The 26274-nt window shown below is 42.9% G+C and overlaps 1 protein-coding gene and 1 pseudogene across 2 annotated transcripts in view; one reads left to right on the top strand and one right to left on the bottom strand.

The window, feature by feature from the left end:
* TANGO6 (transport and golgi organization 6 homolog) overlaps positions 1-26274 on the bottom strand; it is a 264770-nt gene that overhangs the window by 226467 nt on the left and 12029 nt on the right. Inside the window, exons 2-6 of the mRNA XM_025371435.1 lie at positions 18905-19545; positions 16374-16490; positions 13143-13284; positions 4226-4362; positions 1816-1978 (exon numbers count right to left, since the gene is read on the bottom strand). Of these exons, the coding sequence (XP_025227220.1) occupies positions 1816-1978; positions 4226-4362; positions 13143-13284; positions 16374-16490; positions 18905-19545 (1200 nt within the window). The remainder of the gene's footprint in view (positions 1-1815; positions 1979-4225; positions 4363-13142; positions 13285-16373; positions 16491-18904; positions 19546-26274) is intronic.
* Positions 23194-23719, top strand: LOC112614729 (annotated as a pseudogene). Its single transcript, XR_003117119.1, has one exon. The product of XR_003117119.1 is annotated as a 60S ribosomal protein L17 pseudogene (transcript).

The raw sequence follows: 26274 nt of genomic DNA, 5'->3' as shown, positions 1-26274 counted from the left end.
CAGCCTGGGTGACAGAGCAAGACTCCGTCTCAAAACAAACAAACAAACAACAAAAAAAATTTAGCTGGGCATGGTGGTGGGCGCCTGTAATCCCAGCTACTCGGGAGGCTGAGGGAGGAGAATGGCGTAAACCTGGGAGGCGGAGTTGCAGTGAGCTGAGATCGCGTCACTGCACTCCAGCCTGGGTGACAGAGCGAGACTCTGTCTCAAAAAAAAAAAAAGAAAGAAAATGGCAGAGTTAATAGTTGTATCTAGGTGATAGGTACATAAGAGTTCATTATATAATCTCTATAGCATGTGTTTTAAAATTTCCCTTCAAAAAGTTTTAAAATAGTTATATTTTATTTTTATTTATTTGAGACAGGGTCTTGCTCTATAACCCAGGTTTTGGAGTGGAACTGTGCAGTCATGGCTCACTGAAGCCTCAACCTCCTGGGCTCAAGTGATCCTCCTACCTCAGCTTCCTGAGCAGCTGGGAATACAGGCGTGCACCAACACGCCCACCTAATTTTTAAAATGTTTTCTAAAGACAGGTTCTCATTATGTTACCCAGCCTGGTCGCAAACTCCTGGGCTCAAGTGATCCTCCCGCCTCAGCAATCCCAGCACTTTTGGAGGCTCAAGCAGGAAGATCACTTGAGCCCAGGAGTTCCAGACCAGCCTGGACAATATAGGAAGACCCCAACTCTATAAAAAACAAAAATTTTTAAAAAGTTTTTTAAGTTTTACAATGTCTTTCTATTTATTTAGACATAGTTTTATTTTATATATATATACATATATATATATATATATATTTTTTTTTTTTTTTGAGCAAGGGTCACACTCTTGTCACCCAGGCTAAAGTACAGAGGCGTGATTATGGCTCACTGCAGCCTCAATCTCCCAGGCTCAAGCGATCCTCCCACCTCAGCCTCCCAAGTAGCTGGGGCTATAGGTGCTTGCCACCACGCCTGGCTAATTTTTACATTGTTTTTTGGTTAAGATGGAGTTTTGCCATGTTGCCCAAGTGGTCTCGAACTCCTGGGCTCAAGCAATCTGCCTGCCTAAGCCTCCCAAAGTGCTGAGATTACAAGCATTAGCCACCATGCCCAGCTATGATTCTTGATTGAACTTTGGATTTTAAAAAAACAGCTCTAAAAGAAATTATTGAAAAAATTAGAGAAGTTTGAATGGAATTTATATATTATATCACAGCATATTATATAAATGTTAAATTTCCTGGGTGTGGTAATTGCATTGCAGTTATGTAGGAGACTGACATTTTTCTTTGGAGATGCATACTGAATTATTTAGGGGTGAAGTGTTGTGATGTCTGCAACTAACTCTCAAATGCTTCAGAAAAGAGACGTTTATATGTGCAGAAAGAGAGAAAGATAAAACAAATGTGGCCAAAATGTAAAGTTATTCAGTCTAGGTGATCTCTTTTTTTTTTTTTTTTGAGACGGCGTCTCACTCTGTCGCCCAGGCTGGAGTGCAGTTGCTGGATCTCGGCTCACTACAAGCTCCGCCTCCCGGGTTCAGGCCATTCTCCTGCCTCAGCCTCCCAAGTAGGTTTCACCGTGGTCTCTATCTCCTGACCTCGTGATCCGCCCACCTCGGCCTCCCAAAGTGCTGGGATTACAGACATGAGCTACCGTGCCCGGCCCAGTATACTCTTCTTGAAACTTGTAAGTGAATTTCTCAAAATAACAAGTTGCGGGGAGGGGAAGGAAAACTAAAGACACTGAAATAACACAGATTTAAATCATTTAAACATAAAATACTGAAGAAGGTCCTTTAGAGGCACACCCAACCACCACACTTCCTCCTTTACCTGCTGTACTCAAACATCGATGAAGAGGAGCTAACACTGGCTGGAGCAAATACTTTGCTGCCAATTGTGGGCGTTCTCTTGACAAAGTTATAAAGGTAGTGGTGGCAACTCTCTGAAACTGTCGTGCTGTCAATTTATCCTGAAAGTGAAATAAATCCAGAACCTACAAAAATATTACAAGAAGTAAATGCCAGTTTTTTGCAAGGAATATGACAGTAACTAAAAAGAAAAAGCATGAATTTTTTAAGCCAAAAAAAATAAACTCACTTCAATAACACTGATTCAACAGAATTTTCTTAATTTAACATACCCAGGATCAAAGGGTAAGAGAGCTGAACAGGCAGTGTTTTTATTTTTAATTAAAAATTTGTTTTGCCCATCCCTCATACTTGCAGTGTTTTTATTATTTTATCAAATTTATAAAATACAGGCTCATTTTAGGCACACGCATAGGGAGTATTAATTAAGAAAACTCCTTCCACATTTTTCATGTATCAGATTAGGAAAGATCAAAAACTTTGTAACACATTGTGTGGGTAAAAATGTTGGAAAATAGGTACATAAAGCATATCAATCAAAAATTTAAATGCATAAAACCTTTGAACCAATAATTTCAATTCTAGGAATTTTTCCTATGGTAATTCTGGTAGTTATGTACAAAGACTTAGGGATATTAACTGTAGTGTAATTTGTAATAGAAAAAGAATGGAAAGAACTCAAATGTCCATCAATAGCAATGTACTATAATAAATTATAGTACATTAATATGATGAAATATCATGTACCCATGAAAATGAATGAAATGATCTCCAAGGTACACTATTTTTTTTCTTTTTTTTTAGATGGAATCTCGCTCTGTCATCCAGGCTGGAGTGCATTGGTGTGAACTCGGCTCACTGCAACATCTGCCTCCCGGGTTCAAGTGATTCTCTATCCTCAGCTTCCTGAGTAGCTAGGACTACAGGCGTGCACCACCACACCTGGCCGATTTTTGTATTTTTAGTAGAGACAGAGTTTCTCCATGTTGGCCAGGCTGGTCTCGAACTCCTGTCCTCAAGTGATCTGCCCGCCTCAGCCTCCCAAACTGCTGGGATTACAGGAGTGAGCCATTGTACCTGGCCAAAGTACACTATCAATGAAAAAAGCAAAATGAAAGAGAGCATGCTGCATGCTATCATTTAGATACAAATTAGCACTGGCCTTGTGTGGTGGCTCACGCCTGTAATCCCAGCACTTTGGGTGGATCACCTGAGGTTGGGAGTTCGAGACCAGCCTGACCAACATGGAGAAACTCCATCTCTACTAAAAATACAAAATTAGCCAGGCCTCGTGGCGCATGCCTGTAATCCCAGCTACTCAGGAGGCTGAGGCAGGAGAATTGCTTGAACCCGGGAGGTGGAGGTTGTGGTGAGTCGAAAGCTCGCCATTGCACTCCAGCCTGGGCAACAAGAGCAAAACTCTCTCTCAAAAAAAAGAATTAGCATTAATTTTACCATCATATGTGTATATGTTAATGTATATGTGTATTAACGTGTATGTGCATACACACGTACATTAACATATACACATATGATGGTATATGCATAATACACAGAATATCTCTGGAAAGAAATTCATAGCAGTGACTACCTCCGAGGGACTGGAGAACAGGAATGGGAGACTTAGATTTTGGTTTACTCTTGTATGCTTTTTAAATTGTTTGCCATGTTAATTTACCTTGTTTATTTAATATCTACCTTTAAATATCTACCAATATTATACTTGAGTTCCATTCCTGTGCAGTAAGAAAAAACTCAGAGGAAAAAAACTAATTAAAAACACATGGAGAGAAAAGATAATGAACAAGATGAAACTTGAGTTTCGTATTCTAGCTCTGAGAGCGAGCTGGGCCAATCATTCAATAGTGGTAAGGCATTCTTTTTTTTTTTTTTGAGACGGAGTTTCGCTCTTGTCGCCCAGGCTGGAGTGTAATGGCTCAATCTCGGCTCACGGCAACCTCCACCTCCGGGGTTCAAGCAGTTCTCCTGCCTCAGCCTCTTAAGTAGCTGGGATTACAAGCATGTGCCACCACACTCAGCTAATTTTGCATTTTTTTTACTGGAGACGGGGTTTCTCCATGTTGGTCAGGCTAGTCTCGAACTCCCGATCTCAGGTGATCCGCCCACCTCGGCCTCCCAAAGTGCTGGGAATACAGGTGTGAGCTACTGCACCTGGCCTCGCCGTTCTTAAACTGAACAATTAAGTCAGTCTCTTCCACAGGTTTTTATTCATTTATTAAGAAGACTCCTCACTAAACAATAAACTTAAATATTATACTGCTTTTATCTCAATCCTAGAGGAACATTAAAAGTCCTCTTTCTGTACATAAGCTGATAATCCTCAAATGGTCAACAGAAACAAAATGATGTACCTGGGGGCAGATGTCCCGGTAGTAACTCTCTGGTGAAAGAGACTGCTGGGGACAAGAGGCCAAAATCGTTGCGATCAGGTCACACTTCTTCCAGTCAGCAGCCGTCGCCTCAGCATCACTTCCACCAGCTGCCCCTGCTGGTACAATGGAGAGAGATGTCAGCAGCTCACAGCAAATCCCCACAGAAGGTCCCACATAACACATTTGTCTTAAAATTCAGGGTAAAATGCATTTATCTTCTCTATTGAAAATAGCTTATTTTTTTCTATAAGATAATCTACCCTTCTATACTTTCCTTTTTATGTTATTTCATATTTGTTTATTATTATTATATTTTTGAGACAGAGTCTTGTTCTGTCGCCCAGGCTGGAATGCAGTGGCATGATCTCAGCTCACTGCAACCTCTGCCTCCCAGGTTCAAGAGATTCTCTTGCCTCAGCCTCCCGAGTAGCTGGGATTACAGGCATACACCACCATGCCCAGGTAATTTCTTTCTATTTTTAGTACAGACGGGGTTTTGCCATGTTGACCAGGCTGGTCTCGAATTCTGACCTCAAGGTGATCTGCCCACCTGGGCCTCCAAAGTGGTGTGATGACAGGCATGAGCCACCGTGCCCAGCCTATACTTTCCTTTTGATGCTAGTTTCTGGGAAATTCAGAGGAAAACTAGCACTTAGTCACTATAATGATATTATTCATATAACTAGAATACTAGCTTCACCATGTTTATTACTATTATTATTATTCTGTCTCCTTGTATGTATCATTTCATCTAAACTGTCTTAAGCCACAGCCGTAGAGTGACAGGGACCAGAATTACTTTACCATCTTAAGCAATTATAAAATTGGACAAAATATATAAACAATGGTTTCCAGACAATGCACAACAAGCAGCCCAAGGCACTGATCCCTGAGAGAAGGGAAGCAAACAAACTGAGCCTGACAACTGCCCTTGTTCACCGCCTGGAGAGTTTTCAGGCGATAGCAAGAGCAGCCCAAATGAAGCCTGGCATCTTGGTGAGTGGAAGAAACATAGTTCAGAGTTCAGGGAGGCCAACGCAGCTGGAATTTTCAGGGCAAAAAATACCAGAGAGGAGGAAGTTACACATAGAGAGAGTTCCAAAGATCTGCAAAAGGGTCCTTTCTCAGGTCTTTGGTAGAGTATGATACCTGTATGTGTGAGGAAAATACCAAAGCCTGGGGCAATAACCAACAGAAAGGAGTAGGTGGGAACAACCCCCATGGTTCATAATGGCTGGGAATAGTTGTGTTCCCACTAGCCAGCCTGGGAGGATCTCCTAATACACAGGGCAACAACTAGAATTCTCAGAAGTGTATTGTCTTAGTACAATCTGTATTGTTACACTTAGTACAATACACTTAGTATAATACAATAAGGGGTTAAATTACCTTAAAGGTTGCTGTAGAACCACACTAACACAGCTGAAAAGCCAGGATCAAATGAACTAAACTAATTATAAGTAACTTAACTGCATTCCAGAACAAAGTCCAACCAAGGAATATAAAAATCTGGCACTCAGCAATGTAAAATAAAAATGTTCAGCATCCAGTCAAAAATTACCAGGCATATCCATATGAGGAAATATTATTTAGTCATAAAAAGGAATAATGTTTATGGAGGACTGATTCATTCATGTTATAACACGACTAAACCTTGGCTGGGTGCAGTGGCTCACACTAGCACTTTGGGAAGCCGAGGCAGGTGGATCACCTGAGGTCAGGAGTTTGAGACCAGCCCGGCCAACATGGTGAAACCCCGCCTCTACTAAAAATACAAAAATTAGCCAGGTGTGATGACACATGCCTGTAATTCCAGCTACTTGGGAGGCTGAGGCAGGAGAATCGCTTAAACCTGGGAGAAGGAGGCTGTGGTAAGCTGAGATCACACCATTGCACTCCAGCCTGGGTAACAACAGCAAAACTCCATCTCAAAAACAAACGAACAAACAAACAACATGAATAAACCTCAAAAACATTATGTGAAGTAAAGGAAGCCAGACGCAAAAACCATATATTGTATGAAATGCCAATACGGGTAAATCCAAAGACACCAGGAAGTGAACTAGTACTTACCAGAGTCTGAGAGGAGGGGAGAATGAGGAGTGGTGATTGCTAGTGAGTATGAGGGCTTCTTTGGGGGGATATGGGGAGAGGGTTGATAAAAATGTTCTGGAAATAGATATTGGTGATGATTGCACAACTCTGTGAATATACTAAACACCACCAAACTGTACTCTTTAAAAAAAAAGTGACTTCTGGCCGGGTGTGGTGGTTCACTCCTGTAATACCAGCACTTTGGGAGGCGGAGGCAGGTGGATCACCTGAGGTCAGGGGTCCAAGACCAGCCTGGCCAACATGGTGAAACACCATCTCTACTAAAAATTTTTTTAAAAATTAGCTGGGTGTGGTGGCATGCACCTGTAGTCCCAGGTACTCGGGAAGCTGAGGCAAGAGAATCTCTTGAACACGGGAGACGGAAGTTGTAGTGAGCCGAGATTGCGCCACTGCACTCCAGCCTGGGAGATTGCAGTGAGCTGAGATTGCGTCACTGCACTCCAGCCTAGGCGACAGAGTGAGACTCTGTCTCAAAAAAATAAATAAATAAAAAATAAAAAGTGACTTCTATGGTATGTGAATAACATCTTAAAAAAAAAAAAAAAAATTACCAGGCATGCAATGAAGGAAAACAATATGGCTTATAATTAGAAGAAAAAAATCAACAGAACAGGCTGTGGGCGGTGGCTCATGTCTGTAATCCCAGAACTTTGGGAGTCCAAGGCGGGCGGATCACCTGAGGTCAGGAGTTCAAGACCAGCCTGGCCAACATGGTGAAACCCTGTCACTACTAAAAATACAAAAATTAGCCGGGCATGAGGATGCACACCTGTAGTCCCAGCTACTTGGGAGGCTGAGGCAGGAGAATCTCTTGAACCTGGGAGGTGGAGGTTGCAGTGAGCAAAGATTGTGCCACTGCACTCCAGCCTGGGTGACACAGCAAGACTCCGTCTCAAAAAAAAAAAAAAAGAAACCAACAGAACAGACCCCAAAAAACAGAGATAACACAGAGATAACAGAATTAGAAGACAAGACCATTAAGACAACTTTATTTACTTTTTTTTTTTTTTGAGACAGTCTTACTCTGTCATCCAGGATAGAATGCAGTGGTGTGATCTTAGCTCACTGCAACCTCCCCCTCCCGGGTTCAAGCAATTCTTCTGCCTCAGCCTCCCGAGTAGCTGGGACTACAGGCATGCACCACCACACCCAGCTAATTTTCTGTATTTTTAGTAGAGGCGGGGCTTCACCATGTTGGCCAGGCTGGTCTCAAACTCCTGACCTCGTGATCAGCCCACGTTGGCCTCCTAAAGTGCTGGAATTTCAGGCATGAGCCACTGCACCCGGCCCATTAAGACAACCATTAAAATTTGTCCTTGGCCAGGCACAGTGGTTCATGCCTGTAGTCTCAGCACTTTGGGAGGCCAAGGTAGGTGGCTCACTTGAGACCAAGAGTCCAAGACCTGCCTGGGCAATATGGCGAAACCCTGTCCCTACTAAAAATACAAAAATTACCTGGGTGTGGTGGTGCATGCCTGTAATCCCAGTTGCTCAGAAGGCTGAGGCACAAGAATTGTTTGAACCTGGGAGGCGGAAGTTGCAGTGAGCCAAGATCATGCCACTGCACTCCAGCCTGGGAGACAGAGCAAGACCCTGTCTCTGGGAAAAAAAAATTTTAAAAGAGAAAAATAAAAAAGACATAGAGAAAAAAAGACACACACACAAAAAGAGCATTAGTTATTTGCAGGACAACATTAAACATAATATTTGGTGTAATTCAAATCTCAGAAAGAGAGATCTGAGCGGTGTACAGAGAAAAATATTTGAAGATAATGTCTGAGAAATTTCCAAATATGGCAAAACTATAAACCCACAGCTCCAAAAAGCAGAAAAAAACAAAAAGAAACCAACACCACACCAAGGTATATCATAATCAAATTTCTAAAAACCAGCCATAAGAGAAAAATCTTAAAAGAGGGAAAAACAGTATATCATTTACAGAGGAACAAAGATAAGAATGATAGCAGACTTCTTGTCAGAAATGACCCAAGCCAGAAGATAACGGAATATCTTAAAAGTACTAAAAGAAAAAATAAATGTTGGCCGGGCGCGGTGGCTCAAGCCTGTAATCCCAGCACTTTGGGAGGCCGAGACGGGTGGATCACGAGGTCAGGAGATTGAGACCATCCTGGCTAACACGGTGAAACCCCGTCTCTACTAAAAAATACAAAAAACTAGCCGGGCGAAGTGGCGGGCGCCTGTGGTCCCAGCTACTCGGGAGGCTGAGGCAGGAGAATGGCGTAAACCCGGGAGGCGGAGCTTGCAGTGAGCTGAGATCCGGCCACTGCACTCCAGCCTGGGCGACAGAGCCAGACTCAGTCTCAAAAAAAAAAAAAAAAAAAAGAAAAAATAAATGTTAACCTAGATTTCTATACCCAACAAAAAATATATTTCAAAAAGGAAAATGAACTAGACTTTTTGAGACAAACAAAAGCTAGAAAATTAATTGCCAGGCCAGGTGCAGTGGCTCACACCTGTAATCCCAGCACTTTGGGAGGCCAAGGCAGGTGGATCACCTGAGGTCAGGAGTTCAAGACCAGGCTGGCCTACATGGCAAAACCCCGTCTCTACTAAAAACACAAAAATTAGCCAGGTGTGGTGCTGTGTGCCTGTAGGCCAAGACAGGTGGATCACCTGAGGTCAGGAGTTCAACACCAGGCTGGCCAACATGGTGAAACCCCATCTCTACTAAAAATACAAAAAGTTAGCCAGGCCAAAAAAAATTAGCCGGGCATGGTGGCAGCCACCTGTAATCCCAGCTACTTGGGAGGTTGCAGCAGGAGAATCGCTTGAACCCAGGAGGCAGAGGTTGCAGTGAACCGAGATCGTGGGCAACAAGAGCGAAACTCTGTCTCAAAACAAAACAAAACAAAACAAAACAAAACAAAACAAAATTCATTGCCAGTAGACCTACACTATAAGAAATGGTAACTAAAGTTCAGGCAGAAGGAAATTTGCACTGAAATTTTGATCTACGTAAAGAAATAAAGACCACCAGAAATGGCAAATATAAACCTGCCTCAAACCATTTTGGGAAAGAAACAAGGTATGAATAGATAACAAGAAATATATACATGCACAAGTTGGGGGAACTCATAGGAAAAAGAGGGTTCTGATTTTCTTATAGCACCTCTCCAATCTGCATGCCCTTAAGTGAGATCTAACCCTTCTTGGAAAAGGAAGGTGCAAAGACCTGTTTCTAGGGGACAACTTCTTATGGGTAACTGACCATTTCTCATTTCATTGGCCCTAGAAGCCACTGTGGGGAGAACTGAGGGAAGGTAATATTATAGCCACTCTAGACCAAATCTACCAATGTCTGCCAACCACACTGACCTCACTTTTGTCTGATAGGACCAAGGTACATTAACTATGCCAAAAATGAAGTCAAGATTTATTCTTCTAGCTCTCTTCCTTCTTTCCCACATATCCAGCCCTTCATTAAGTTTTGGCAACTCTCCTCCTTTATCTCTCAAACCCATTCGTTTCTCTCCATTTCCACGGCCACTGCACTAATCCAAGCCTCCGTGATTCCTCAGATGTCTGCCTTTTAACTGATCTCCCTGCTTCTGCTTTTACCCAATCCATTCTTCACAATACCTCCAGATAGATATTTCTTTTTTTTTTTTTTTTTTTTTTTTTTTTTTTGAGACGGAGTCTCGCTCTGTCACCCAGGCTGGAGTGCAGTGGCCGGATCTCAGCTCACTGCAAGCTCCGCCTCCCGGGTTTACGCCATTCTCCTGCCTCAGCCTCCCCAGTAGCTGGGACTACAGGCGCCCGCCACTCGCCCGGCTAGTTTTTTGTATTTTTTTAGTAGAGACGGGGTTTCACCATGTTCGCCAGGATGGTCTCGATCTCCTGACCTCGTGATCCGCCCGTCTCGGCCTCCCAAAGTGCTGGGATTACAGGCTTGAGCCACCGCGCCCGGCCTCAGATAGATATTTCTAAACTACAGATTTGATCATGTTCTCTCTTTCTTAAAACCTGTTAATGGTTTCACATTTCCCTCAGAATAAAGTTCAACATCCTGAACTCAGCCTATCAGGCCTCCCTAAGGTGGCCCCCAGCCACCATCCCTGCTCAATGCACACCACTCTAGCTGTACTCTGCCCTCATTACTCTACCCACATGGAGATATCCTCAGAAGCACTATGCTCATTCCTACTTCAGTTCCTCATATATGCTACTCTCTCTGCCTATAACTATCTTCCCTCACTCTTCAGCTAGTTAATTCCAACTCAGCCTTCAGGGCTCAGTTTAAATGCCATTTCTGTAAAAAAGCCACTAAGTTTGTGGTAAGTTGTTGCAGTAACAATAGGAAACAGGCATGGGATAAGGGAGATAAGGGATTGAACACACAAAAAAGGCAAAGTGTTCACCAGGATAAAGGTGAAGGGGATCCTTGGATGGCAGCTGAGTAGAAGGTAACCAGGATAGAGTAAAGCAGGTCAGAAAATCCAGAGAAAGATGTTTCCAAGAAGATAAAACTGATAGAATATCTGGTGAGTTTTTGTTTGCTTGTTTGAGAGAGAACATCGCTCTGCCACCCAGGCTGGAGTGCAGTGGTGTGATCATGGCTCACTAAAGCCACAACTTCCAGAGCTCCAGCAATCCTCCTGCCTCAGCCTCCTGAGTAGCTGGGACCACAGGTGCGCGCCACCACACCCAGCTAATTTTTGTATTTTTGGTAGAAATGGGGTTTCACCATGTAGCCCAGGCTGGTCTCCTGAGCTCAAATGATCCACCTGTCTTGGCCTCCCAAAGTGTTGGGATTATAGGCATGAGTCACCGTGCCCAGCCTTTTTGATGTTTTTGAATGTATTAAAAGGAGATTTAAACAAAAGAGGGAGAGCTTGAGAAAAGATTAGTGATAAGCACATAGAAAACTAATCAGATGTACCAAAAAAAAAAAAAAGATTAACTTCAGGAAGTACAAAAGAGTATGTAAAAAAAAGAAAGTAAACATAATATACAACATAGCTCAGCTGTAAATAATAATTACAGAGTTACAGTAATATAAATACTGAATATTGATCTAACCAAAACTGAGATATAAATATACTAAGGAGATGGGAAAATACAAATGTACTTAGGGGAATGATGCCATTGTTATGAAAGAGAACAAGATCCTCTTCCACTCATGGTGAGAGGTAGATACATGATGCCTGAAACTGAAAAAATTATGAATTCCCATATATTAGAAATATAGAGGTAAATGGCCAGGCGCAGTGGTTCACGCCTGTAATCCCAGCACTTTGGGAGGCCGAGGCGGGCGGATCACGAGGTCAGGAGAGCGAGACCATCCTGACTAACACGGTGAAACCCCGTCTCTACTAAAAATATAAAAAATTAGCCGGGCGTGGTGGTGGGCGCCTGTAGTCCCAGCTACTCAGGAGGCTGAGGCAGGAGAATGGCGTGAAGCCGCGAGGCAGAGGTTGCAGTGAGCCAAGATTGCGCCACTGCGCTCCAGCCTGGGTGAAAGAGCAAGACTCCGTCTCGGAAAAAAAAAAATACAGGTAAATACCAGAAAAAACTCACTGGAAGAGTTCAAAGTGGTTGCTTCCAGAGATGGGAAATGGATTGGAATGGTACCAAGGACTGCTATTTTTCACTATTAGTCTCACAGAACTATTTGACTTTAAATGATGTACATGTCTAATTTTCTCTAAAAAATAAAACAAAAAATATTTAAATTAAAAACTACTACCATACTTAGCATTGACTTTTTTCCTATTAATGAGAACTTAGTATAATTGGAGAAATGACTCTAAAACTTCATCACAAAGTTTGCGTCTCAATGGTATTTCTCAAAGGTATTTCTGGCTTCAAGAAAATTATTTTACATTTCACTTTTTTTTTTTTTTGAGACAGGGTCTTGCTTTTTTTGCCCAGGTTTGAATGCAGTGCCATGACATTGGCTCACTATAGCCTCGAACTCCTGGGCTCAAGTGATCATCCTGCCTTGGCCTCCCAAGTAGCTGGGACCACAGGTGGGCACCACCATACCTGGCTATTTTTTTTTATTTTTTGTAGAAACAGAGTCTTGCTATGTTGCCCAGGCTGCTCTTGAACTCCTGGCCTCAGACAGTCCTTCTGCCTCAGGCTCCCAAAGTGCTAGGATTACAGGTGTGAGCCACCACACCCAGTTTTATTATTATTATTATTGAGACGAAGTCTCACTCTGTCACCTAGGCTGGAGTGAAGTGGCACAATCTTGGCTCACTGCAACCTCCACCCCCCAAGTTCAAGCGATTCTCCTGCCTCAGCCTCCCAAGTAGCTGGGGTTAGGCACCCGCCATCAAGCCAGGCTAATTTTTGTATTTTAGTAGAGACGGGGATTCACCATGTTGGCCAGGCTGGTCTTGAACTCCTGACTTCAAGTGATCCGCCTGCCTTGGTCTCCCAAAGTGCTGGGATTACAGGCGTGAGCCACCATGCCCAGCCCACACCTAGCTTTATTTAACATTTACTTTAGGGTTTTTACTTCAACTTTCTGTGTAATGTTTTCCCCGGATATTATAAATTATTTGAAATGGCTTACAATATTGTTCATTCAAATAGGCAGTGTATCACAAGTGTTTTAGGAAAAGAGCAAGAGAATTGGTTTCTTTGGAAAAGAAGTTCATTAAGGACCTCTAAGTCTAACCTGTTCAATCCCTGCAAGGACATAGTTGAGTTTCAGTCAGGTTTTAAAGGTAAATACTAAAGACCAATAATTCACCTCAGACTCTGACTCAAAGGAAAACAGATACCAAAGTCACAGAAACATTTTATTTCTTACCACCTGCTCCTTCCAAAATGCCCCGGACTACTGCCTGAACACCATTAGGCCTCATTAACCTTTCAGAGAGCAGCTGTCCACATAGACGCCGAAGCCAAGCTGGGGCCCGACACCTCAGCTGTGTCTTCACATCTGTGCAGGACTGAGAAAAAGAAGAAGGTGTGAATTCTGAATGTCACTGAAATAGATATGATGGCCGGGAACAGTGGCTCATGCCTGTTTAAAAAAAAAAAAAGGAGAAGAAGAAGAAATAGCTATGATATGTAGATTTATTTATTTATTTAGAGATGGAGTTTCACTCTTGTCACCCAGACTGGAGTACAGTGGCACAATCTTGGCTCACTGCAACCTCCACCTCCTGAGTTCAAGCAATTCTCCTGCTTCAGCCTCCTGAGTCATTGAGATTACAGGCACGCGTCACCATGCCTGGGTACTTTTTGTATTTTTAGTACAGATGGGGTTTCACCATGTTAGTCAGGCTGGTCTCGAACTCCTGACCTCAGGTGATCCACCCACCTCAGCCTCCCAAAGTTCTGGGATTACAGGCGTGAGCCACCATGCCCAGCTAGACATTATTTTTTAAAAGTCCTGAGTCATACTGACAATTAACAGCGTGCTATACAGACTTCAAAAGAGCAACATTTTTTCCTTAAAAAACAAAAAACAAACAAAAACTTTACAAAACCTTCTTCTGCATTACTTTTAAGAAAGTAAAAAACAGTGGAAAAGCAATGAAATTTCAAACTCATAAACTGACAAATGCATTAGCAATTAAAATGTAGATCTTGGGAACACAAGGTTAATGCAACCCATCTCTGAATGTAGCCCTGACAATCAAATCCAGCTTCCAAGGAAGATTCTTATGAACATTATTTGCCACTAAGAGGGTGGTTCACAACAGGGAGGGAGCACTCCAGCCCTTGCCTCTGTGGCATTAGCAACTCTGATTCCTGTGACACAGTTCCAAGAAATAGTTGGATTTTTTTTTTTTTTTTTTTGAGACGAAGTCTCACTCTGTCGCCCAGGCTGGAGTGCAGTGGCACGATCTCAGCTCACTGCAACCTCCGCCTCCAGGGTTCACGCCATTCTCCTGCCTCAGCCTCCGGAGTAGCTGGGACTACAGGTGCCTGCCACCACACCCAGCTAATTTTTTTTTTGTATTTTTAGTAGAGACGGGGTTTCACTGTGTTAGCCAGGATGGTCTCAATCTCCTGACCTCATGATCCGCCCGCCTCAGCCTCCCAAAGTGCTGGGATTACAGGCGTGAGCCACCGCGCCTGGCCAGATTTCTTTTGTATTTCTTTCCTGCTCCAGTGTGATCTGCAAGAAAGAGCTGGATTTCTTCAAGGGCTCCTTTCTGGGAGTTCTGTGGAGCCACTGTGAACAGACTTGGTGTCCCTTATTGTTGAGGATGGACTAAATTCACTTATTAGCTGGTTTTGGCATACATCTCTCAGCTCGTTCCTCTTCTATCTTTTGAGAGTGACTGCATATTTTGTTCTGCTTTTTCTTGTTGGGTACTTTTCAGAGGCCTATCCCCTGCAGAAGACGCTGCAGTTTTAATGTTCTAGCCCTTATTTTGGGCTAGAACATTGATCATGTTGCTGTCAACCACTGCATTTAAGTATGTAAGCATCAAAAATAGTAACAGAAATATTTCATCCTAACTCTCCTGCCCTCTCTCTTTTAGTGAATTATTACCATTTACTGAGGGATTATGGTGTGCCAGGCACATCATAAGTAACTCCCATATAATCTCAAAAGGGACTTACAAGGAAGGCATTGTGATTATCCCTATCTTATGGGTAAGAAACCTGAAGAATGGAAAGGTTTACAAATTCAAACACCTGCACACAGGGGTTGAATCCCAGAGAGGCCTGATGGAAGGCTTACAGTAAGATTATAAGGATGAGATGAAAATTACTCAATTAGGAGATATCTTTGTAGCCAGCTTCAGCTGGTCCTTGCTCCTGACCTACAGCTAATTCCTTTGGCTTCTCACTCTTTTTCTTTTCTTTTTTTTTAAAGACAAGGTCTCACTCTGTTGCCCAGACTAAAGTGCAGTGGCCCGATCACAGCTCACTGCAGTCTCAACTTTCTGGGCCTGAGGAATCCTCCCACCTCAGCTTCCAGAGTAGCTGGAACTACAGGTGCATGCTACCACACTTGGCTACTTCTTTTTTATCTTTTGTAGATACAGGGGTCTTGCTATGTTGCCCACGTTGGCCTCAAACTCCTGACCTCAAGTGATCCTCCTGCCTCAGCCTGCCAAAGTGCTGGGTTTACAGGTGTCAGCCACGGTGCCTCGCTGGCTCCTCACTCTTTACACACCTAGATTCATAACTAAAATGTAGGTACTAAAAGCAAACAGACAATTCCATCTGTATCATCAAATTAAATCATTTCAGATAAACATTTTTTTTTTTTTGAGACGGAGTTTCACTCTTGTTGCCCAGGCTGGAGTGCAATGGCACGATCTCAGCTCACTGCAACCTCCATCTCTTGGGTTCAAGCGATTCTCCTGCCTCAGCCTCCCGAGTAGCTGGGATTACAGGCATGCATCACCATGCCCGGCTAATTTTGTATTTTTCGTAGAGACAGGGTTTCTCCACGTTAGTCAAGCTTGTCTTGAACTCCTGGCCTCAGGTGATCCACCCACCTCGGCCTCCCAAAGTGCTGGGATTACAGGTGTGAGCCACTGCACCTGGCCCCAGATAAACATTATTTTTAAGAAAACAAAGAAACTATCTTATCCCTAGCAGAATATATACTACTATATGTTTGAAACAAAGGAACTAAGAATAGAACAAATAATATCTCTAGTTTTAATTTCTTGACTTCAAATACATTATCCATTCAAAGAATTAGTGTCCAGATACTTGTGCTGAAAGAACATTTTGTCAAACAGCCAATTTTTAGTTAAAAAAAGAGAAGATCTAGTTTCAGAATGAATAAAATATATCTCACATAAAATTGCCATAAGTCTTAAAAAAAGCGATCATAATATTCTTGGGAAAAGTGTCCATCATTTCATTAGAGAAAAGGTCTTTTAAATTATCCTAAGGGTCAGTGTCATCTAGTTTTATAAACATCATTTTATGATCTAAAAGATGAAAAAGGCTCAACTAGATCATTAAATAGGGAACTAAAGTTATTTAATTTTCTAGAGGAAGCCAGCATACCACACATTATATTAATGAGTCACCCCCAAGAGTCTCCAGGCCTGAGTACCTGGGGTGGTCCTCCCTGGAGGATAAGCAGTTCCCGGACTGCTAAGGGCTGATAGACTTGATCCAACATGTCTCTCAAGGCCCCCCTGGATAGGGTTCTTTCCTCTTCAGTTAGAACCTAAAAGAAATATGCACTTGGCTTTAGTGGAATTCAAACCAGGCAGACAATAGAAGGTAATGTTATACAACACTGTACAGAGATACTTGTGAGAGGAGCAGAAGGAAGGTTTCTACCCTCTCTTGATTTCCTTCCACATGGGGGAAGCTGTACTACTAAAACATTCCTGGTCCTCTCTCCATCTTGCTCACTCCACTTCTGGGCAGGTTATGAGACTGATCTTACTGCTGAGGGTGGAGTAAACTCACTTATTGGCTGGTTTTGGCATGCATCTCTCAGCTCGTTCCTCTTCTGTCTTTTGAGAGTGACTGCACATTTTCTTCTGCTCTTTCTTGCTGGGTATTTTTCAGAGGCATATCCCCTGCAGAAAGCGCTGCAGTTTTCCAGTGCTCCTTAAAATGGGTGATTAGTGAGAGTGTCTAATTCTGAAGAGCACTGTTTTGTCTCCCGCCAGGCACGGTGGCTCACGCCCGTAATCCTAACACTTTGGGAGGCTGAGGGGGACAGATCACCTGAGGTCAGGAGTTCAAGACCAGCCTGGCCAACACGGCAAAACCCCATCTCTACGAAAAATACAAAAATTAGCCAGGCCTGGTGGCGGGCGCCTGTAATCCCAGCTACTCAGGAGCTGAGGCACAAGAATCACTTGAACCAGGGAGGTGGAGGTTACAGTGAGTCAAAATTGCACCACTGCACTCCAGCCTGGGCAACAGAGCAAGCCTCCGTTTCATAAATAAATAAATAAATAAATAAGCAAGTAAGCAAGCTGGGTGTGGTGGCACATGCCTGTAATCCCAGCTACTCGGGAGGCTGAGGCAGGAGAAGCTCTTGAACCCAGGAGGCAGAGGTTGCAGTGAGCCAAGATTGCGCCACTGAACTCCAGCCTGGGTGACAGAGCAAGGCTCCGTCTCAAAAAATAATAATAATAAAAATAAATAAAAAATAAAGATTTGTCTCCATCTATAAGCTACATCCTCCAGCTTTGCCTTTATGAGCAATAGAGGTAACATTGTTCATCTCTCTTACTCTTCTTAACTCTCTTTTAATTCATTTGGGACTTGGGCAGCAAAGAGGGGTACAATTTTGGGGTACCCTTGAGCCATAACAGTACAATTCTCCTTGATGATTACTGCTCAGAGTCAAACAGTCAGGGTTCTGCCCATTACCGTTTCACACACTGAGGTATGGGTGCTACTTAGAACACAGCTATTGGTGGGACTTTGTCCAGCTTCATAATGTACACCCAGCGTGTTTCCCCTCGGTCAACTCCTTCTCCTGCCTTCCTACTTGGTTCTTTCTCTGTGTTTCCCTTTTCATTTCTCTCTCCTGCCTGAGATCCCCGGGCACAGCTCAGCCTCAGTAACAGTAATAAGACCTGTCAACCTGGATCACACTATCTCAGGGAAGTGCAGGCAGGAGGTGCTGCTAGAAGTGTCAATATGCATAACCTCGCCGGAAGGAGGAGGCACTCTGCTCCTATCACATAAAGGCCCCAGGGAGCTCAGAATTTCATGCCAACACTTGAATGATAGTGGCTTTTAGGCAAACGTTTATGAATGCAGGCAGGAGAGAGAAGAGAAAAGGAACAAGGACAAGGGTGACACAGGCAGGTGATAAAGAACATTGTGAAACCTGGCTGTGGAGGCTGCAGAATCACTGTGCCTGGGGGCCACACTGACCCTTGAGACATTTACATCTTAACAGCTTCCGCTGGCCAGTCCCTATGCTGATGCCAGTGGTCCTCTCATGGCCGGGTAGTGGTTCCTGCTATGTCATCCCTGTAAGTTTTATCTCCCCAGTCAGTGTGTGAGTTATTTGCAGAAAAGGACCATGTCTTATGTGTCTATGATCTCCACAGCAACTTCTGTAGTCTGGGTGCTCAACTGCTTACTTGACTGAGTGAGAGCAACCCCTAACACCTAATAATAACAATGAACATTGATAGAGTTCTGGAGTGTACCAGGCGCTCTATACGTGTTATCTCATTTAATCATCCCAGGCATTTAATGAGGGAGCCATGATACTAGTATCAGTAGGAATTATATGAGCACTACTAGAGATTGGGCCAGATACTTGGCACACATTATCCTTAATCCTCACGACCACCTTCTGAGGCAGGTATTACGATACACATTTTATAGAAGAAGAAACAGAGGCTCAAAGAAACAGCCTAAAATAGCTGTTTCCCAAAATGATAAGGGACAGGTAAAATGGACTCTACAGGTGTGCAAAGGATGAGTACCCAATAAATGAAACCTCCACCCACCCTGAAAAGATTCATTTATCCATTGGATATGCTTTGGCATATCCAGTTCTGAAGAACTAAGAGTTGCCTTTTATAACAACTATCCACAAACATATTCACATATTCACACACACACAATCTCTCCCTCTCTTTCTCCATGTATATTTACCTCTTCTGCAGCTGTTAGCAGTTTTCTTTTGGTTGGGCAGAATCCCAGTTGGCACAGACCTGCTGCAATATCCCCAAAATGGTGGCAGAATATCAAGCTTCCCAGAGATGTGTGCTGAGCAACGTTTAGAAGGGCCCTGCAGCTGGTGTACAGTCTTCGAGTTGCATCAGGGGCAGCATCGAGACACACCACGTCTTGAACGACGGCACCAAACTCAGTTCTATATCTCAAAGGGACTCCAACACCAGGCATGAGATAGGGGCAAATACCCAAGGTGACTACAAACTGCAAAACGAACTGGACAGTCTTCTGCTGTGAGATACTAAGTGCATCGGGACTCAGGGCAGGAGCAACTTCCGGAGTCCTAGGGTTGGGTTTACCTGGATTGAAATTAGCTGCAAGGAGGAGCATGGTTTCCTTCAAGCACAAAAGCAACAACAAGGTTTCAGAGGTAAAACTCCAAGTGACATCCACAGAGTTTTGTGGCCATTCTGCCTTACCAGCAATTTCATCTCTTAGGAGTTTCAGATTCTTCCACTGAGGATCCTTCAGAAACTTGTCCTCCAAAGCAGACAGGTTAGATTTTAAAGTAGCCAACAAGACATCGTGTTTTGTGACCTGTAGTGAACTTGAGCCTGATCCTTTTGAAGAAAAAAAAAAAAGGAGAGATTATACACATAGAAAACAAACTGCACTTCTCCCTGTGGAATGCCCTGCCTATTCCAGTTCATCCTTGCAGGCCTGGCCCCGCTGTCACTGGCTCTGGAAAGCCTCCCCCAGGGGTACCAACCCAGCCTATGAAGAATTTAAGACCACATTTTCTGCCTTCCCACAGCACTTTGCATGTAATTGGAGTAGTGTCCTAACATTATAGTTCATCTAGTTTGCTTCTATTCCCCACATGTTTTTAGGGCAGAGACCAGGTCTGAATCATCTTACTGGGCTTAAATTGTAGCCAGAACAGAAATTTAAAAGCTGAACATTTACCGTAGAACATTCATTCAGTCCAGCTGTTCCAGGTGCTGGGGATAAAGCACTGAACAGAACAAAGGCTCTGGTCAGGTGAGGTGGCTCATGCCTGTAATCCCAGCACTTTGGGAGGCAAAGGTGGGATGACTGCATGAGCCCAGGAGTTCAAGACCAGCCTGGGAAACACAGTGAGACCCCATCTCTAAAACAACTAAAAGAATCAGCTGGCTATGGTGGTGCATGCCTGTAGTCCCAGCTACTCAGGAGGCTGAGGTGGGAGGATCATTTGAGCCCAGGAAGTCGAGGCTGCAGTGAGCTGAGACTGTGCCACCGCACTCCAGCCTGGGTGACAGAGCAAGATCCAGTCTCAAAAACAAAATATAACAACAACAACAACAACAACAAAAAAGAACAAAGCCTCTTTCCTCATGGAACTTACATTCTAGTGAGGAAGATCACAAAATACAGACACAGTGCTCAAACATTAACCACATCGTTTCACCCCAGAATATCTATTTTCAGTGGATATCTTTTTCCTATCGAGTATGTTCTCTGACTACAATGGCATTAAGACAGAAAGTATTAACAACAAAACATCCAAAGAGTCTCAAATGTTTGGAAATTAAGCAATGTACTTCTAAATAATCTATGGTCAAAAAAGAAATTACAAGATTTCCAACTGAATGCTAACAAAAAACATCAATATTTGTTGGATATAACTAAAGCAATGCTTATAGAGAAATGTATAGCTGTAAAGCTTATATCAGAAAAGTAAAAAGGACCAGGCACAGTGGCTCACACCTGTAGTCTCAGTACTTTGGGAGGCCAAGGCAGGAAGATCGCTTGAGCCCAGGAGTTTGAGATCAGCCTGGGCAACGTAGGGAGATCCCATCTCTAAAAACATTAAAAAAAAAAAAAAAAAAATTAGCCAGGTATGGTGGTGCACACCTGTGGTCCCAGCTACTCAGGGGGCTGAAGTAGAAGGACTGCTTAAGCCTGGGACATAGAGGCTGCAGTGAAAGAAAAGAAAGAAAGTTTAAAGCATAACAGAGAAATTAATGAACATTATGCCAAAAACCAAACAATATACATGAAATGAAAATATTCCTTGAAAAATACAACTTATCAAAACTGTCACAAGACAAAATAAAAACCCTAAATAACCCTATATGTATTAGATAAATTTGCTATCTAAAAATCTTCCGCTGGGCGTGGTGGCTCATGCCTATAATCCCAGCACTTTGGGAGGCTGAGGTGGGAGGATCACTTGAGGTCAGGAGTTGGAGACCAAGCTGGCCAACATGGTGAAACCCCATCTCTACCAAAAATACAAAAATTAATTGGGCGTGGTGGCAGGCGCCTGTAATCCCAGCTACTTGGGAGGCTGAGGCAGGAGAATTGCTTGAACCCAGGAGGCAGAGGTTGCAGTGAGCCGAGATCACACCACTGCCCTCCAGCCTGGGCGACAGAGTGAGATTGTTTCAAAAAGAAAAAAGAAAAAGTCTTCCAAGAGATAAAATTTCAGGCCTAGATGGTTTCACTGGTGAATCATTTAAGGAAGAAATAACACCAAGGTTACACAAACTCTTTCAGAAAATAAAGAAGAAGGAATATTTTTCAATTTATTTTGAGAGGTCATTAGAACACTGATCCCAAAACCTGACCCTGATAAAATCACAAAAAAGAAAAATACTGATCAATATCCTTCATTAATCTAAACTTAAAAATCATTACTTAAAAATCTAAACTTAAAAGACAGTACACATGGCAAACAAGCATATGAAAAGATGCCCAATATCATATGTCATTAGGGAAATGCAAACTAAAACAACAGCCAGATACTATTATATACCTATTAGAATGGCCAAAATCCAGGACACTGACAACATTAAATGCTGACAAGGATGTGGAGCAACAGGAACTCTCATTCATTGCTGGTGGGAATGCAAAATAGTACAGCCACTTTGGAAGATAGTTTGGCAGTTTCTTAGAAAGTTAAACATACGATCCAGCAATTGTGCTCCTGGGTATTTATCCAAATGAGCTGAAAACTTATGTCCACACAGAAAAACTGCATATGTATGTTTATAGTAACTTTATTCATAATTACCAAAAAACAGGAAGCAACCAAAATGATCTTCAAAAGGTAAAAGGATTGTTTTTAGAAAGAAAAAAAAAGAATGGATAAACTGTGCTACACTCAGACAATGGAATATTAATCAGTGATAAAAAGAAATAAGCTATCAAGCCACAAAAGACATGGAGGAGCCTTAAATGCATACTTCTAAGTGAAAGAAGCCAATCTGAAGAGCTATATTCTGTATAATTCCAATTACATGACATTCTGGAGGAGGCAAAACTATAGAGACAGTAAAAAGATCAGGAGTAGCCAAGAGGTCAGGGATGGGGAAGGAAAGACTAGGTGAAGTGTGGATTTTTAGGGAGGTGAAACTATCCTGTATGAGATTATAATTATGGATATATGACATTATGCATTTGTCAAAACTCATAAAATCATATAACACAAAGAATGAACCCTAGATATAAACTTTGGACTTCAGTTAATAAGAATGTATCAATATTGGTTTATCAGTTGTAACAAATGTACCACACTAATGCAAGATGTTAATAGGGGAAACTAGGTTTGGGGTAGGAAAGGGAGTATATGGGAACTCTCCGTACTTTCTGCTCAAATTTTCTATAAACCAAAAGCTGTTCTAAAAAATAGAATCTATTAATAACTTTAAAAATGCTTAAATATTAGCAAATAAAATGCAGTGATATAGAAAAGAATATAAAAGAATACTTTATTACCAAGTGTTGTTTATGCCAGGAATACATAGTTGGCTTAATACTTGACACTCAATCAGTATGATTCATCTTATTAACAGTATAAGGAGAAAACCCATGTGATCATTTCAACGAATGCAGAAAAAGCATTTGACAAAATTCAACACCCGTTCACGACACAAATTAAGAATAAAAGGGAACTTCTACAATCTGATAAAGGGTATCCATGAACAAACCTACAGTTACCATCATACTTAGTGGTGAAGTAAAATAGACACAGGATGTCTATTCTCACTTCTATTCAACATGTTACTGAAAATCTTTGTCATTGAAATAGGACAAAAGCAGCAATAAAAGACTACAAGAGCAGAAAGGAAGAAGCAAAATTGTTTCTATTCACAGATGGCATCATCGTTTATGTAAAAGCCCTAAGGACTTTATAAAACAACTACTAGAACTAATAAATGAATTTAGAAAGTTCACAGAATACAAGCAATAAAACAAAAATTAAAAAACAAAAAAACGCTCTTTCCCTAAGCGGCCTGAGGTAATCTGTGAAAATGGTTCGCTATTCACTTGACCCGGAGAACCCCACGAAATCATGCAAATCAAGAGGTTCCAATCTTCGTGTTCACTTTAAGAACACTCGTGAAACTGCCCAGGCCATCAAGGGCCAAGCAGTGGGGCTGGACACAAGGTCGGTGGCCCAAGAAGAGTACTGAATTTTTGCTGCACATGCTTAAAAATGCAGAGAGTAATGCTGAACTTAAGGGTTTAGATGTAGATTCTCTGGTCATCGAGCATATCCAAGTGAACAAAGCACCTAAGATGCGCCGACGAACCTACAGAGCTCATGGTCGCATTAACCCATACATGAGCTCTCCCTGCCACATTGAGATGATCCTTACTGAAAAGGAACAGATTGTTCCTAAACCAGAAGAGGAAGTTGCCCAGAAGAAAAAGATATCCCAGAAGAAACTGAAGAAACAAAAACTTATGGCACGGGAGTAAATTCAGCATTAAAATAAATAATTAAAAGGAAAAAAAAAAAAAAAACAAGAAATTTTATATTTGCAGCAAAAATGACAAAATGAAATTTGGTTTATTTTTATTTATTTATTTATTTATTTATTTATTTATTTTTGAGACTGAGTCTTGCTCTGTCAAGGCTGGAGTACAGTGGCACAATCTCGACTCACTGCAACCTCCACCTCCCGGGTTCAAGAGATTCTCCTGCCTCAGCCTCCTGAGTAGCAGGGATTACAGTCACCCGCAATCACGCTTGGCTAATTTTTCTGTATTTTTAGTAGAGATCGGATTTCACCATGTTGGCCAGGCTGGTCTCAAACTCCTGACATCAGGTGATCCACCTGCCTTGGCCTCCCAAAGTGCTGGGATTACAGGCATGCGCCACCACTCCCGGCTGAAATTTAAAACTTTTTTTTTTTTTGAGACAGTTTCATTTTGTCTCCCAGGCTGGAGTGCAGTGGTGTGATCTTGGCTCACTGCAACCTCTGCCTCCCAGGTTCAAGCAATTCTCGTGCCTCTACCTCCCCAGTAGCTGGGACTACAGGCACATGCCACCACACATGGGTGATCTCTTGTATTTTAGTAGAGATGGGGTTTCACCATGTTGCCCAGGCTGGTCTCAAACTCCTGAGCTCAGGTGATCCACCTGCCTTGGCCTCCCAAAGTGCTGGCATTACAGGTGTGAGCCACCACGCCCGGCCTAAAACTTTAATTTATAAAAGTTAGGATAAATTTAGCACAAGATATACAAGCTCTCTACACTGAAAACTTGCTGATAAATTTTTTATTTATTTATTTTTTTGAGACGGAGTTTCACTCTTCTCGCCCAGGCTGGAGTGCAATGGCGGATCTTGGCTCACTGCTACCTCCACTTCCCAGGTTCAAGCAATTCTCCTGCCTCAGCCTCCTGGGTAGCTGGGATTACAGATGCCCACCACCATACTCGGTTAATTTTTGTATTTTTAGTAGAAACGGAGTTTCACCACGTTAGCCAAGATGGTCTCGAACTCCTGACCTCCGGTGATCCACCCGCCTTGGCCTCCCAAAGTGTTGGGATTACAGGTGTGAGCCACCATGCCCAGCCAAGAAAAAATTTTAAAGACCCAAATAAAGAAGAGATATATCCAGCTGAGAGAGGTGGCTCATGCCTGTAATCCCAGCACTTTGGGAGGCAGAGGCGGGCAGATCATGAGGTCAGGAGTTCGAGACCATCCTGGCTAACACGGTGAAACCCTGCCTCTACTGAAAATACAAAAAATTAGCCGGGCGTGGTGGTGGGCACCTGTAGTCCCAGCTACTCAGGAGGCTGAGGCAGGAGAATGGCGTGAACCCTGGAGGCGGAGGTTGCAGTGAGCTGAGATTGCACCACTGCGCTTCTGGCCTGGGGGACAGAGCGAGACTCCTCTTCAAAAAAAAAAAAAAAAAAAAATTTAGCCGGGCATGGTGGCGGGCCCCTGTAATCCCAGCTACTTGGGAGGCTGAGGCAGGAGAATCGCTTGAACCCAGGAGGTGGAGGTTGAGGTAAGCCAAGGTTACGCCATTGGACTCCAGCCTGGGTGACAGAGCAAGACTCTGTCTTAAAAAAAAAAAAAAAAAAAAAAGCTGGGCGCGGTGGCTCAAGCCTGTAATCCCAGCACCTTGGGAGGCCGAGACGGGCGGATCACAAGGTCAGGAGATTGAGACCATCCTGGCTAACACGGTGAAACCCCATCTCTACTAAAAAATACAAAAAACTAGCCGGGCAAAGTGGCGGGCGCCTGTGGTCCCAGCTACTCGGGAGGCTGAGGCAGGAGCATGGCGTAAACCCGGGAGGCAGAGCTTGCAGTGAGCTGAGATCCAGCCACTGCACTACAGCCTGGGCGACAGAGCCAGACTCAGTCTCAAAAAAAAAAAAAAAAAGATAGCAATTGTCCACAAATTGATCTATAAAGTCAATGTAATGACAATAAAAATCTCATCAGACCTTTTTGCAGAAATTGATAAACTGATTAAAAAATTTATATAGAAACCTATAAGACCCAGAATAGTCAAGAACAATGTTAGAGAACTTATACTACCCAACTTACTATAGAACTACAGTAATTAAAGACAATGTGGTACTGGCATAAGGACTGTTAGGCAGATTGATAAAACAGAATTGAGAATCCAGAAACAGTCCCACACTTATATGGCTATTTGATCTTCAACAAAGATATGAAATCAATACAATACGGAAAGAAAATTCCTTTACCAAATGAGGTTAGAACAACTGGATATCCATATGGGAAAAACAAAAACAAAAACAAAACAAGGCCGGGCGCGGTGGCTCAAGCCTGTAATCCCAGCACTTTGGGAGGCCGAGACGGGCGGATCACAAGGTCAGGAGATCGAGACCATCCTGGCTAACACGGCGAAACCCCGTCTCTACTAAAAAAAACACAAAAAATTAGCCGGGCGAGGTGGCGGCGCCTGTGGTCCCAGCTACTCGGGAGGCTGAGGCAGGAGAATAGCAGGAACCCGGGAGGCGGAGCTTGCAGTGAGCTGAGATCTGGCCACTGCACTCCAGCCTGGGCGACAGAGCGAGACTCCGTCTCAAAAAAAAA

The sequence above is a fragment of the Theropithecus gelada genome, chromosome 20, assembly GCF_003255815.1.
Source record: "Theropithecus gelada isolate Dixy chromosome 20, Tgel_1.0, whole genome shotgun sequence".
Classification (NCBI taxonomy): domain Eukaryota; kingdom Metazoa; phylum Chordata; class Mammalia; order Primates; family Cercopithecidae; genus Theropithecus; species Theropithecus gelada.
The sequence above is the reverse complement of the archived record's forward strand: the minus strand, read 5'-3'. Positions and strand labels throughout refer to the sequence as shown.